General features: G+C 37.9%; 1 protein-coding gene across 1 annotated transcript; it reads left to right on the top strand.

The window, feature by feature from the left end:
• The first annotated feature begins 2,594 nt into the window (after window positions 1-2,594).
• Window positions 2,595-14,447, top strand: vgll3 (vestigial-like family member 3). The gene is made up of 4 exons (XM_028801280.2): window positions 2,595-3,046; window positions 4,342-4,564; window positions 8,683-9,189; window positions 13,500-14,447. Exons 1-4 carry the CDS (start codon window positions 2,951-2,953, stop codon window positions 13,541-13,543), a joined length of 870 nt encoding a protein of 289 aa, XP_028657113.1. The 5' UTR covers window positions 2,595-2,950; the 3' UTR covers window positions 13,544-14,447.
• Window positions 14,448-14,833: the final 386 nt, after the last annotated feature.

Raw genomic sequence — 14,833 nt, 5'->3', positions numbered from 1 at the left:
CCAAACATTAAAGACTTCAGTTTTTTCCCACATTTTAGTAAGTTTTTCAAAGCACAAAGAAGCAACTTCATATACAAAGAACCCTCCCCAGAAAAGAAATGGTCACTGTCAAGCAATGGTTCTACAAGGAACCGCATGACCCAGTCAAGAGCCATTAAGTGTCATTAAAGAACAGTTTACAGCTTTCTGTATCTAAGTTTGTTGTGCTGGCAGGTGAATTGACTTGACTCAGGATCACAGCATCTCATTGGGGGGATTAGGCTGATAATCTTGTGGTTTTAAAATTCATGGGTATTAATACAATTGAATTCTTATGATCTCCTCAGTACAGTGACTATAATAGAATACCTACACAAAGACACAACAATGAAAATATACATATATACAGTTACATACAATATATATTTAGTAGTATTTTTATATAAAATACATACACAGTGTTTTTAATTATAAGATTTATTATTAGGATGGGCTGTTCCATAACCTTACAATATGAATAACAGGATAATACTGGATAAGGAGGAATGAGCCATTGTGAGCCAAAAGCCAACATTTGTAATGACTTTACAAATGTACAAAGATGTCGCTCTGTACAGAGTGTAAACAGAACACTAAGGACATTATTTAATGGTGTTAGATGCTGCTGCCTGGCATTGGAACACCACAATCCTGAATCGGAATCAGTGAATTAAATAATTCAAAGGTCTGCAAAATTAAACTCATAAAAATTGTTTTGTAGATTGTTATTTTTATTTGCATTTATGAACACAGTGCAAAAATAAAAGTAGAACATTTCTATCACATCACATGTAAGTACAAAACTGAAAAGAAATGCAATTAAAATTATACACTGCATTCATGTATACCATATTGTTCTAAATCAATATAACAAATAGAAAATATTTAGTCAATCTAATATTTTAATATTTTTAAATCATTCAGTATATGTAAAGAAAACAAAAATACATACTATACTTGACTTACATATAACTTTTCTAATTTTTGTCACTTCTTAGTTTTTCATTTGGTGGCCTGCCATTTGAGCACTTTTCCTGATGTGTCCCTATGAATCATCCAGCCATCAATACTGACATCCCCACATTCCTGGTACCTTCTTTCCATGTTCTTGATAACCTCATGGAATATTTCAGCCTGCTCTTCACTCGCTGCTCCAAGATTTTCAGGGAAAAATGTGACTCCAAAAAAGTGAATTTTGAGACTCAATTTGCAACCTAATTCCTTAAAACCTAACTAATTAATTTCTCACAATTTCTTAATAAAGTAGATCTTCGTTGTTAGCTAAAAACTCGGAATGATACCCAAGCCTCTCATTCTAATTTGTTCATCACCCTATGCACAAGAAATCAGTCTTCTAATATCAGGTCCATCAAAAATATCCTCTTTCAATTTAGACTCAAACAAATCCATAAACGTTTAGCACAAATACTGTGCATGAGACAGTCTCCATCTTTTGATAAGTTTTTACAAACTGCTTCATTAAACCAAGCTTAATATAAAGTGGTGGTAGTAGCACTTCATCTGGATCTACCATGCTATGTTTGATGATTTAACACCAAGCTGTAGCTTTTTTCTAGTTGGCTGTTCCTGGAAAGAAAGTCAGTTCTTGGCTCTGCTGTCCGACTCACAGAGAAAACAGTGAAATTTTGTATGCCCTGACTGCTAACCCATTAAGATACACAGAACTTTCTGGACCCCACATACCATATAAACCCATGGTGCTTATTGTAGTTACCTTCTCAAAAAGATTTTCAGAGTTCTGGTTGATTTCTTTCAAATGAGCAGCAGGTCTTGCCTATTGATTACTGACATGTCTCTAATATCTTCACATGCTGCTACCTGTTGCTGTGTTTAATTCCATCCATTCCATATTTTGACCTTTGTATTGAATAAAGCAAGTGTTTTGTTTTAAACACGGATTAAAAAATTACATTCAAACAAATTATCATTAAAATAGAATATTGATATTTAATTGATTATAATGGGAAAACAATTTTAAAATATATAATTCACTTTTTGTGAAAAAATGTCACATGATGGAGAAAAATGTTTTTCAATTTTTAATTCAGCACGTAAAATATATAAAAATTACATATCGCTGAAACAATTTTTTCAATGTATAACTGTGAGATGGATTAATGGATAGGATACTGGAAATAGGTGAATGGATGAAAGTCCAAAGGGTATTTTATACAAGACTAAAGCAAGTTAATGTGAAGTGGCTTTTATGTGGACATTGTTTGTTCTCCCCACTTCATTTAATCAGCCTCCACGAACACATTAGTTTGAGCACGGATGTTTACCAAAAATAAGAAATTGAGACAATAAAGTCACATCTCCCACTGGAAGGGGTTATATTATTTACAATTATAGCAGTAAAAGAAAATTATGCGGGTTGCGCAGCTTCAGGCTGAATCTCTTCAAATGTTTAGATTTTGAGCAGAGTCGACTGTCAATAGTCAGCCATAAGCTCGATAAACCCCACTCTACTTAAAAGATTAAATCGAACTAGAGATTATCTTGTAAAAAAAAAGAGAGAGAGACTGATACATTAGTTTTACTTTTCCCACTTACCGGCTGAAAAAATGTGTACACGAGCGCAACAACTCTCGCTGTCCGGGAGGAGCGCACAAGTCTTGTTTTGAGCCGCGCTTCCTACTCGGCAATCAGCATTTAACTGTGAGTGCTCTTGAGATCCACGGATCTCTTCAGTGTCAAACTTTTCTCCAATCAGAGAAGCGCTGTCGTGTCCCAGAAAGCCTGCCACTTGCCACTTGCATCCGCACCAAGGTCTTTTGTGTTTATGCTAATAGCACGGCCGCCTGGCCTCACTGTTACAGTATATAGGGGCGATGGCAGTCCAGGCAGCACCGCGTTTCTAAAGCTCGTTCCTCGGTGCTGATAGGATTCCGTCCGCCCGGTCCGACGTGCCATGAGTTGCCTGGATGTACTGTGCGGAGCTCGACAGGGTCTGCCTCCATCTGTGCCAGCAGGATTCAAGGAGCAGTACGGACAGCTGGGCCGGCAGGTAGGATAGCCGATCTTCGTATTCGGCAGTCTCATCTTTTTACCCGTCCGAATCATCTTGTCTCTGCAATCCCTAGTGCGAAGAATACCCACTGATCGCGGTGGTGCCTGATTTGTTCTCCTTCCTTTTGATACGATCTTGACATTTTGCTTCACTGCTTCTCTCGCTGAATTGTAAATTTGACAGATCGATTTGAGCTTTTCAGGCTGCACGAACGACAACGCCAGTTAATGTGCGTTTAGATAGATAGATAGATAGATAGATAGATAGATAGATAGATAGATAGATAGATAGATAGATAGATAGATAGATAGATAGATAGATAGATAGATAGATAGATAGATAGATAGATATGAAATGAAATAATTTTTCACATGCATTGCTGTTTAAAAACATGAAACTGCACTAAGAATGGTAAACAGGCAAGTACTGTGTAGGCAATACTTTATAGTGCCTTACAGCACAAGACTCTTCATCTGCTCATTGCAGAGACACAGTTCACATAAATGAGTAGCAGAAATAAGAAATAAGCATCTGATCATTTTTAAAGACTCTTTTGTGACTAGAGATTTGTGAGTTACCTCAACACAGGGTTCAAGGCAGTGGCCAGGGCAGGGTGGAATGTGCCAGTCCATTTTATGATAACATTGAACAACGCAGTACTCCAATTAAACTGTAAGGTAACTGGTATCCTGTAGAAAACTCAACATGGACAGGTTGAACTCCATCAAGCCTTAGAGCAATTTAGAACGACTGAGGTGATTGCACTAACCACTGTGGCACAATACTCAATATATTATGAAATTGTTAGGTTTGAAGTTTATGAAGGTAGTAGTGTTTAGCCTAAGAGTTATTGTCCAGGTTTATAGGTTGAATGTCTTGATCAAGCGTAATTCATAAAGTGTTTTTGATTTTAGATAAATGCTATAGTCATTTGTCATTATAATTCTGAAATGAATCATTAAACACCTGTACATTGAGAATAATGGTCCCACAATATGGGAAATGGCTTTGTTATGAGATTTACTCAATAATTTGAGTGTGAATCCTAATGTAATGAGAAGAAAATGATACCACCTTTTAGCTGACTCTTTAATCTGTTAGATCTTACTGTACAAATGGCTGAAGAAAAACAAAAATTCACAAAAAAAAAACAATGTAGCTGCATTTTGTCAGACATTATAATACTGGACCTTGGCAGTGCTACTGTCCCATCTGTGAATTGTAACATGTCTAAATGAGCTTTTTAGTATTGTTTGCGAACAAATTCACAAATCATGTTTCTATTTTTACAGAGAGGCACAAGGATGCTGGAAGCAGAGGATGCCAAAGATAAACAGGAGACTGAAGCAGAGACAGAGGAGGCCGCCAAGGAGCCTGAGTATCTGAACTCCCGCTGTGTACTCTTCACCTACTTCCAAGGAGACATTGGCGATGTGGTGGATGAGCACTTCTCTCGGGCCCTGAGCCAGACCAGCGACTGCCGAGCTGAGCTAAAATGTTCCAAAACATGGAGAGGTCAGTGTACAATTTCAGGGTCTCAGACAACTCTATTTAATCTTCTTCAGGAATTCTGGACCACAAAATCATTGAATGTTTTTGTTTAGTGTTATTCATAGCAGGCATCCTTTTCAGATGATTTAAAAAAAATGTTACACATTGTAGCAGCAAGATCATGCATTGAGGCTGGGATGCTGGACTAAATCGATGCAATATATAAGCATGATGCAGCTGGGTTAGATTGATAGCACCAATGGCCACTTGTTAATTACTACATATTAGATCTCGTCCAGGAGGGGTTTGCACCTTTCCTTACCAGTTGAACTATTTATAAATTTTCATTGTCTACCTTAACACCTTTGAATGCATGGTGGGAACCCAGCCTGACTGGTTCATGGCTAGCCACAGCCCTGCATACCCATGCACAGTCACTCACAATGACTCTCCAATTAATTTGAGATTCTCATCTTTGGGACATGGGAGAAAAACCTAAGTAGAAATATGGAGAACACGTAGACTTCACACTGAGAAATCTCTGGAGCTGTGAGGCAGCAGGATTAACCCCTGTGCCACCATGCTTTTACCAATTGTTAGACACAAATCACAAATTGATGTCAAATAATTTTCATTATACTAATTAAAAGGAAAATATGAATAGTGTGGGCGGCACGGTGGCGCAGTGGGTAGCGCTGCTGCCTCGCAGTTGGGAGATCTGGGGACCTGGGTTCGCTTCCCGGGTCCTCCCTGCGTGGAGTTTGCATGTTCTCACCATGTCTGCGTGGGTTTCCTCCGGGCGCTCCGGTTTCCTCCCACAGTCCAAAGACATGCAGGTTAGGTGGATTGGCGATTCTAAATTGGCCCTAGTGTGTGCTTGGTGTATGGGTGTGTTTGTGTGTGTCCTGCGGTGGGTTGGCACCCTGCCCGGGATTGGTTCCTGCCTTGTGCCCTGTGTTGGCTGGGATTGGCTCCAGCAGACCCCCGTGACCCTGTGTTCGGATTCAGCGGGTTGGAAAATGGATGGATGGATGAATAGTGTGCAAATTAGGTTAATTGTCAATTCAGTCATTGGCCCATTGTGATGGGATGGCATCTGTTCTAGGATTGAACAGATTAAGAAAAGTATAGATGGAAATATATCATCTGTTATGAAATTGTGTGTATTAGTCATTAAATATTCCCCTTTTAGCTATCCTTAAAGAAAAATAAATTATCAAGATCATTATGCATCTGAGTCTGGTAGACTACACATCCATGTAGGGTAAAGTCCTGGTTTGCAGCCACACTTATCTTCATAGGATAGGACATCCTGTATGTAGTCAGTTATGAAAACCTACATGAAAAATATCATTACTGTTAGGCTGTCCTGGCATTCTTCTTGATGCCACTAGGTCCCTGCAACCCTGAACTGGTTAGGGGGTTATGGAACAGATAAATTAATGGGGTGTAGTTGCATTCCTTAAACCCACCTGCTGGACCAGCCTATAGCCGTAAATAGAAAGTAGAGTTACCCGTCAGAAAAGAAGTTATGCTTAAGAGTGTCAGTTTAAAAAGAAAGAATGGCCATGATAAGCAATGAGGTGCTACTTCGCAATTTTCTTTCTTTCTTTCTTTCTTTCTTTCTTTCTTTCTTTCTTTCTTTCTTTCTTTCTTTCTTTCTTTCTTTCTTTCTATCTTTCTTTCTTTCTTTAATGTAACACTGCGTTCTCCAACCTGTTTAATCCAAATAAAAGTCACAGTAGGACCTGAGCCTGCGCTTGCAGCTCTGAAATAGAATCCACATCCTGAGTAAAGTTTGTTTTGATGTTCACCAGAGTCATATGGTGCTGCTGCCAGGGTGGTCTCAAATGAGCAGGTGTGAGGCAGGCAGTGGAGCTCAGGCCCACTGACCACTTGGGTCACTTGTGCACACACACACACGCTTACAATAACATAGAATCCTTCATGTATTCCTCTTCAGAACTCCAGTACTATGTATTAAAGGTTGGTGTGTGAAAAGTCAGATTTGAACTTTGTGCTTCTCCAGGAACCTTCTGGGTTCTAATGTGAGAGATGTCAAAGGGGACAGTCTATGTTTTCTTTGCATGTGCTATTATTGATTGTTAGCCAATTTACTTTATTTTACTTAAAAAAATTAGAATTTGTGTTCAATATTTAGGTGGTTTGGACACATGAAATCACCTACTGTGCACCTCATGTATGTTTGTCTGTCTGCATGAACCAACCTAGTTCCCAGTGAACTAATTTTGTGGAAACTTGTTCCACCTTTCTTTGAGACAATTTGACAGAAATGTTCAGATTTCATCAAGCTACAAATAGGGAACGTTGCACAATTTTTTGAAATTTTAGTAATTCCCATTTAGAAGGTCAAAATAGCTGTCTTAAAGCAGTCAAATATCCTGTACAAGTTTAATTATCAATTAATTTACTCTTTCAAATTTGCCTTGACCGAGATTATTTCAATTTATACGTTTTCCTCTTTTCAATGTATGATAGCCATTCTTGACATTGAAATAAAGTATATCAACAGTACAAGTTCTTTATACTTCTGCAGGGTCTTACAGATGATTGGAAACTCGCTGTTACTTCAGCAGCACACAGGAGAACATCAAAATAGATTTTAATTCTTAAGTACTTTTCTTAAAAATTTTATGTTTAAGAAAGAGAACCGTAATTAATTGTAGAACCTTCACAACCCACAACTAACCTTAGTACATCAATTGAAGCAAAGTTTAACTTCATTTGAGTTGCAATCTATTGTCTATTAAAGCTGTTTTAATGATCACAAGTCTATTTTATTTGTTTTTTTAATAGCATGATGTAGAATAATTCTAAAAGCATTCATTTTACAGTATGTGTTCTACTAATACATGTAATTACAATCCCTGGGACATTCCCTACTCAGGATAAGCAAGTTTGGAAATAGATAGATTGATGGATGGATGGATGTCACTGTTACTTTTGAGTATGATTTATTTTTACAGATACATTTAATAATCAAAAATATGGAATCTTTTCTCTTGATGAAGATAATAAACAAAAATTTAAAAAAGTTAAAGAAGACCCTGATTGCACCAGAATGTTACGCAATGCTTACATTTTCTTACTTGTTGTTCTTGAAAGAACACTGCAATAATTTTGTAATTTGTATGCTAACTGTAAGGTAATTACAACAGATAAACAATATTTTATGCAAATCTCCTGTTCTCCATTCCAGGATGAAAACGTTCCTCCTATTAAGCCCTTTCTTTGTGCAACACTTTTCTGCGCTAGCTCGGACATTAACCAATGTGTGTAGGGTTGCTGCATGTTGCAGCGCTGCTGTTGAAATTCCTCTTGTGTTGACACCATCACCCTTATTACCTTTTTCCACTTTATTAGAGTGTGAGGAACGGTTAGCAGCTCTTGTTATTGTGTTTTTTAAAAATGACAACTAAAAGATTTTCAGTTTTGATTTGTACATTCATTACACATCATGTATAGAAAAAGCACTCTCTGAAGCTATTTGATTATGTGGCGCTGTTCACATTTATTCTGTTCTCCTAAAATCACTATGTGAAGTAATGTAAAATAAAAACAGTGTTCGGTCATTTTTGTTGCCTCCTGTGTGGAGTTTTGTACGTTCTCCCTGTGCTACCTTCCAAAGATTCAGATTTCCTCAAACTGCTTAAGTATATGCTGTTACAGTAGGTTGATCCAAATCTGCCTTAGTTTGTACACAAGCATTGACAAGTGCAAGTGTGTTCTGCAATTGACACACTTTTTAGGCCTAGTATTCTGCATTCATAGTCCTGTGTCAGCCTGTCGTTCTGATGGCTTTTCATGTGCACATATTAGTCGCTTTGTAGGTACATTGACATCATGCTGGCACACCATTATATAATACTTTTATTGTGGTTGGTACCATTCTACTGAATATTGATACTATTTTGAGGAAATTGAGTTAGAGAGTTACACAGCAAGTCTAAAGGTGGTATGTCAACCTTGCTAGGGTGCTATTTGCAGCTCAGCCCCTTCTCTTCTAAGCAGTAATATTTTTTATCTATGAAGATCAAGTAGCTACAATAGACTAACTGTGCTTCTTTATTTAATCTGCTCTATTATGACTGCTCATGTGTGTGTCCTCTTCTGTCTTTCAGATAGCTCACCAGTGCCTAGCAGCCAGTGCACCACTTTCCCTGCGTCATTCTGGAGTTCATCATACCAGCCACAGGTAGCCCCATGCATTGCTGGAGTTCATGCAGATTTCCCAGCTGCAAGCACAACCCCTGCTGCTACCTTCCATAACTCTGATCCCTCGGGGTGGGGGCACAGCCTTCAGCAACCAGCACTGGCCAATCCGGCAGCTTTCACAGACTCCTGGCATTACCAGCTCACCTCACAGGCTAGCCCTTCGTACCCACATGTCCATGATGTGTATTCTCACTTTCACCACCACCATCATCAGCACCCCCATCACCTGCTGCACCACAGTCACGGCTCCCATCTGGACCCACGTTACAGCTCCTTGTTAGTCCCTGCTATGCGTTCTGCACATTCCCGGAACTCCACAACTACATGTGACATGACCAAAGGAGATGGCACCTCCACCAGCCAGCCATGGGCTGGAACCTTCCAGGGAATGGTCGACATCAGTTTTGATTCAGGTGAGGAGATCAGAGACCAGGATCGGTCTGCCTTGTTATTTTATTTGTTTATTTTTAATCATTTTTAAGGGTGTATTCTTTTCAAACTTAGTTTTCCAGTGATATACATAATTTTTGTTTGATCATAGGAACCTGATTTTCAAATTTTTTTATCAATTATGATGAACTTAAAGATGACATCTGGTGTCACTGAATGGAACAGGTGAAATACTGAAATACAGCAATACAGCAGGCAAACAAACATTCACATTTTAAAACATCTAATAGACCATTTCAGCTGATTTCTGGTCTTTCCTAACAGATGAAAATTGTTCATGGCTACATGTGAATTACAGGTGTCTGAAAATGATAAATATATTAAAACAAGAGAAAGAGTCAAAATGTAATTTATTTTATCCCTTTTACAATCTGTTGTGTTCAGTGGTATGGCAGTGAGTTCTCATTAACTTTCTGAAGCGTCTTATTAATGTGCTTGCTGTGAAAGAACTATCCACCTAGTCCTTCGGAAACATGTTTAATCCAGTAAAGAGCTGCAGGGAGCTGGACGTTACCCTGGCAGTGTCAGACACAAGCTAGACATCCAGTATTCTTGCACAGCCAAAGTTTCTTGCCAAATTAATCTATTAATCTTTTCTTTATATTTCTAAAACAAAGCACTATATAAGTTGCCTAATATACAAAAATTTTCTTACATACCCAATCCATGCCTAAAACTGCATTTATTGCACCAACAGGTGTAATTTAAGGAAAGTTATGGATATAGTTTACTGGAAAAAGTCTATAAGCTTTTGAGACATTTTGAAAATGTCTAAACCCAAATCTGTCCCTGTGTGCAACAAATACTGCTTATACTTTTGCCTTTAATCTAGATTCATTAAAGGTTATCAAAAATAAAGAATAGAAATGCATGTTTGCATTTAGGATTAAGGAAAATAAGCTCTCTATAGCAGTGTAAGCCATGCTGTAACAATATTTTACTGTTATAGTACCTGGAGTGCTTTCAGGTCAGGTTGGGGTGCATGCACTGGTACAGCATATTGCTGCACCCACCACCTGATGGAACAGCTCAGGATCCTGGTTGGCATCCCCCCAGACAGACACTCATTCCAGTCCCACCCTTCAAAAATGCATCCATCTGCCACAGCCAGGTGTTACGTGGGTGTTCCCTTGGCCTGGTTTAGCTGCTCGGGTCTTCAACAATGAGGATCTTATGAGCTGGATCACCCTCAGGGAATCGCACCACATGGCCACAGTGCTGTAACTGACGCACCCTCACAATGCAGGTAATGTGCCTCATCCAGGACTCCATGTTCAACCGCTCATTTGACACAAAGTCAAACCAGCAGTACCTAAGGATTCTCCAAAGAGACACAATACCAAAGGAGTCTAGACTTCGTTCCAGTGACCTGAAACGCGTCCATGTGTCGCAACCATATAGCAAAACAGGAAGTACCAGGACTCTAAAGACTTAGACCTTCGTCCTTTTGCAATGATATCGGGAGCGCCACACACCCCTTTCCAGCAACCTCATGACCCCCCCATGCTCTCTCAGTCCATCTACTGACTTCATAGTCACTAGAAGTCGAACAATACATCTTCACAAATCAATTGCTGATTTGCTCATCTCTACACTACAGACTGCATTTCACGTACTGGTGTACAGTTCACTTAAAACAATATAACATTTTCCAACCCGCTTAAGGCAGGTCAGAGCTGCTAGGAGACAAAACATACCCAGCTAACATTATATGCAAGACAGGAATCAGCCCTGAACAAAATGCCAGTCACACACCCAGCCACACTGGTATAATATATAGTACAATATAACATTTAGGATAATTTGATTGTGCTTCTCAATTCACTATGACAATCTTTCCATATGCTAATAAAAATAGCGTGATACCTGAGATAATTTATATAAAGACAGAGGGAAAAGTAGATCCAGCAACATTCTCTCAGCTTAAGGGTGAATCACATACCCGAGGACATCGACAATCAGTGGAAATTGAGGGGAAGTGCATCTAAAACTGAAGCCGGGAAGCATTTCTTTACGCAAAGAGTTGTGGGACACTGGAACAAACTACTGAGATGTGTAGTTAAAGCACAAACCTTGACAACTTTTAGGAAGAATCTGGATGAGATATTGGGACAGCTTAGCCGTTAGCTAAACGAACGGGCTTAATGGACTCCAAGACCTCCTCTCGTTTGTCACATTTCTTATGTTCTAGGGTTTCTTATTAACTATTATCTGTGCTCTGTTTGTTACATTTACTTGATTTATCATCAATTATAAAACAAAGGAAAGAAAAAGCCAAACAGTCTCTCTATTTGTTGATACTGTAGCTTTAATAAGTTCAGTAGTATCTTTTTACCCTGTTAATGGAATCAAATATTTGAGATTAGACATCAAAATTCAATGCCTTTCCTGGTACAAAAAAATCTGTTTAGACTACAAAAACAAACATTGATGAAACTGTCAGTTTAGACGTCCCATTAATTTTCTTAAAATTGAAAATTTTGTGCTTACTGTATCTGTCGTATCTTTCTCCCTGGTCTGCACTGGCATCAGTGACATGCGATTCTCTAGTAATCTCCTGCACAGGGTCATTTGGGTCAGGGATTTTATAACTATTTATTTTGAATGTTTTTTGTCAGTAATCTACCTTCATAATTTGTCTTAAGTTACATCTTTTGGTGCAATACATGCAGTTTTTGTCTTCCTATTGATTGTTAATTCTTAACTTATAATGGTTATTTGTTTGTTTAACTTCAATCAAATTTAATTAAAAAAAATGTAAATAGTTATCAAAAACCTGGTAGTTAACTGACACATCACTTCGTTAGACTAAACTCAGTGGAAGGTCATCTTGCAGAAGGAACACAAAATTAAAATTCAAAGTTGTATTTAAGGTAAGGAAACAAAAGTTTGTGCAGCTTGGTTGAGTGATTTTACTGCTACTTATGGCTCTGGGATATTATTGTGATCCTCAGTGTGTCCTTTGTTTGTGTGGTATTTCCTTGTTCTCTCGATGGTCATGCACAGTTTATCCAGGAAGTCCAGGTTTTTTTTTCAACATCTCAAAGGTTTTAATGTTTGGTTGATTACTAACTCTGAGTTAACCAAGTGTGCTTGATCTCTCCCTTGCATCAGAATCTGGTGAGATAGTCTCTGCTTCCAGCAGTTCTGTAGTGCAAAAGTCTGTTAGGGAAATGGACAGCTGGGTAGATTGATTTTGCTTTCTGACCCACTGGTACGAGAAAACCCCCACATCTGGTATACTGTTCAACTTATCTTGATATCTAGTTATGTAAGATGTCATGCTTTTTGTGGTTCCCCCATATTCCTGAAAGGTCCTTATTTTTAGGCCATGTTAGGCCATTTTTTGTGCAGAAAATCACACCCTTATAATAAAGAGTAAACCAATAGATGTCTTAATCAAAAATGATCAGAGGAACTTGAATTGTGCAAGCTACATCAACAGACCCCAATGGTTCACTCCCTAATGGTATATGAGATGTCAAAATTGCTCCTTTTCACAAAACCTCAAAAAATGTTGAATGTTGTTTTATGCTATTTCAAGGTTGATGATCATGACTATGATAATATTTATGATATTTGATTTTCTACCGATGGTCCTAGCCCTATAAGAGCCATTCCCAGGAGGTTGAAAATAACAAATTTCAAATATAAGCATGTGAGAGAATCTGCTTCAAAGTCAGTGATTACGAATATGATGGTATTTTGACTTTTGATCCTTTATTAGGGATCTAGCCCTTTGTAGACATTTTTCAAAGGATAAAAAGGGCACATTTCTATTACAATTGAGATTATTTAGACTTTAAACTTTTACATTGTAGCACACATTTTAATATTTCAAATATTTGACTCAACTGTTCTTCTTTTTTTATGTATTTCTAACTCATGAAGTAAATAATTAGACTTTTTTTTATAATTTTTCCTATATACATTTCGTACATTGGACTAATGGTCATATATGTTTTTTCTTCACAAACCTCTTTAGAAATTCAATTAACATCATAATCCCTTTACATTAGTTCAGGTTGAACTAATAATGCCGTTGAAAATGATCTCTTTCTTCAAATTTGAGGCAACGAGTGAGGTTCTTCCTAAATACCAAATCTTCTTTTAAACTTCTGTTGAAATGATGTGTTTGCATCTGGCATTAGATATATTTGCCACAGGCGTTCTTACCATTTACGATTTGGATTAGCATATTCTGTCTGACTCTATAAATGTTAACAATGACTCCTCTCACTATTTGTGCCTCTTCTATTTCTTTTTTTCCCAGCATTTACACATCCAGATGCGGGGAAGGGAGCCGGATGGTTCTGACTAGAACCCTAATGTGCTACAAAGTGAGCAGCACTCCCAAGATGGAATACAGCTTAGTGCTTTCTCCTTTCCATTGTCAGCTTTTGAGTATCATGAGAAACAGGGACCACAAAACAAATTGGAAAAAAAAAAGTCAAAGCTGAAGAAGAAAGATAGAGACCAGCTGCAAATTATCCTTCTGATACTTTGAGGAGAAGATAAGAGCATGCCAGCTAAGGACGAAAATGTTTATTTTTAAGCTAAATGTATTTTTGTATAGAATTTAGAAATCCTATGGCCCATTGAGGTATATATTTTTGGTGAAACACTGTTATATAAAATTCAAGCCTATTCGTGAATGTCTTTTTCATTTGTCCTGAAAAGTTTTGTGCCATAATGGCGCCTGGCTTTCCTTACTGGCACTGTCAGCATGTTCACATGCATTTTGCAGCTGCTTGATGTCAGTATTCATCTCATGCCAATTTTTTTCCTTTTCTGTATAAACCTTCTATCTCTCAGACAAAAAGGTATATAGACATATTATATTCTATTCATGTGATTATTTTTCTCATAAAACATTGCTCCTTCTCTATCACAGTTAATATTTTGTAGTTTATTCTGCTGTACATAAATGTCTAAATGTGTCTGCAATGCAGGATTTTTCATCTGCCAAATGATTCATAGAGAAATTATATTTTATATTCAATTTCAGGATTCTTTAAATGCTGCTGTTTTCACTGACTGGGCCAACTAATGCTGTTTGTAGAAAGGGGAAGCTGTATCTGAAGAAAAATTCACAAATATGCCATTGTGGGCAGCAGTAGGGTAGTCTGCTGGAGCCAAAGGTTAAATTCTCCTGCCCTGTACTGCGAATTACTGTGTAATGTGCTCTGTGGTCATTATAGAAGGTGTTATAGTAAACAAAGTGGAAAGTTGCCGAGTTTTGGCTGATATATAGCATCTTCCTAGGTGAATGCTACTATAATACAATGTCGTACATTGTTCATGCATTGTTGCTTTCTGTAGTATGATAACATTTAGAGTACAAAATATTTTCTGTTTTCTAGTAAAGGCACTACATTCATTCATTCATCATCCATATCCACTGAATGTATTTATAGGGTTGTTAAGAGGCTGGAGTCTTATGCTGGTATCATCAACCAACCTAGTCTATTGTAAGACACACTGACCCTCACATCAGCACGGGGAGAACATGCAGGCTGTCAGTCACATAGAGTGACTGAGCAGGGATTGAACCCAGTAACCACTAACAGAACAGAGGGGAAATATAAACATATAGTATTACACTCA

This window comes from Erpetoichthys calabaricus, chromosome 4 (genome assembly GCF_900747795.2).
Source record: "Erpetoichthys calabaricus chromosome 4, fErpCal1.3, whole genome shotgun sequence".
NCBI classification, from domain to species: domain Eukaryota; kingdom Metazoa; phylum Chordata; class Cladistia; order Polypteriformes; family Polypteridae; genus Erpetoichthys; species Erpetoichthys calabaricus.
Note: the sequence above shows the minus strand (reverse complement) of the source record. Positions and strands in the feature narration are given on the sequence as shown.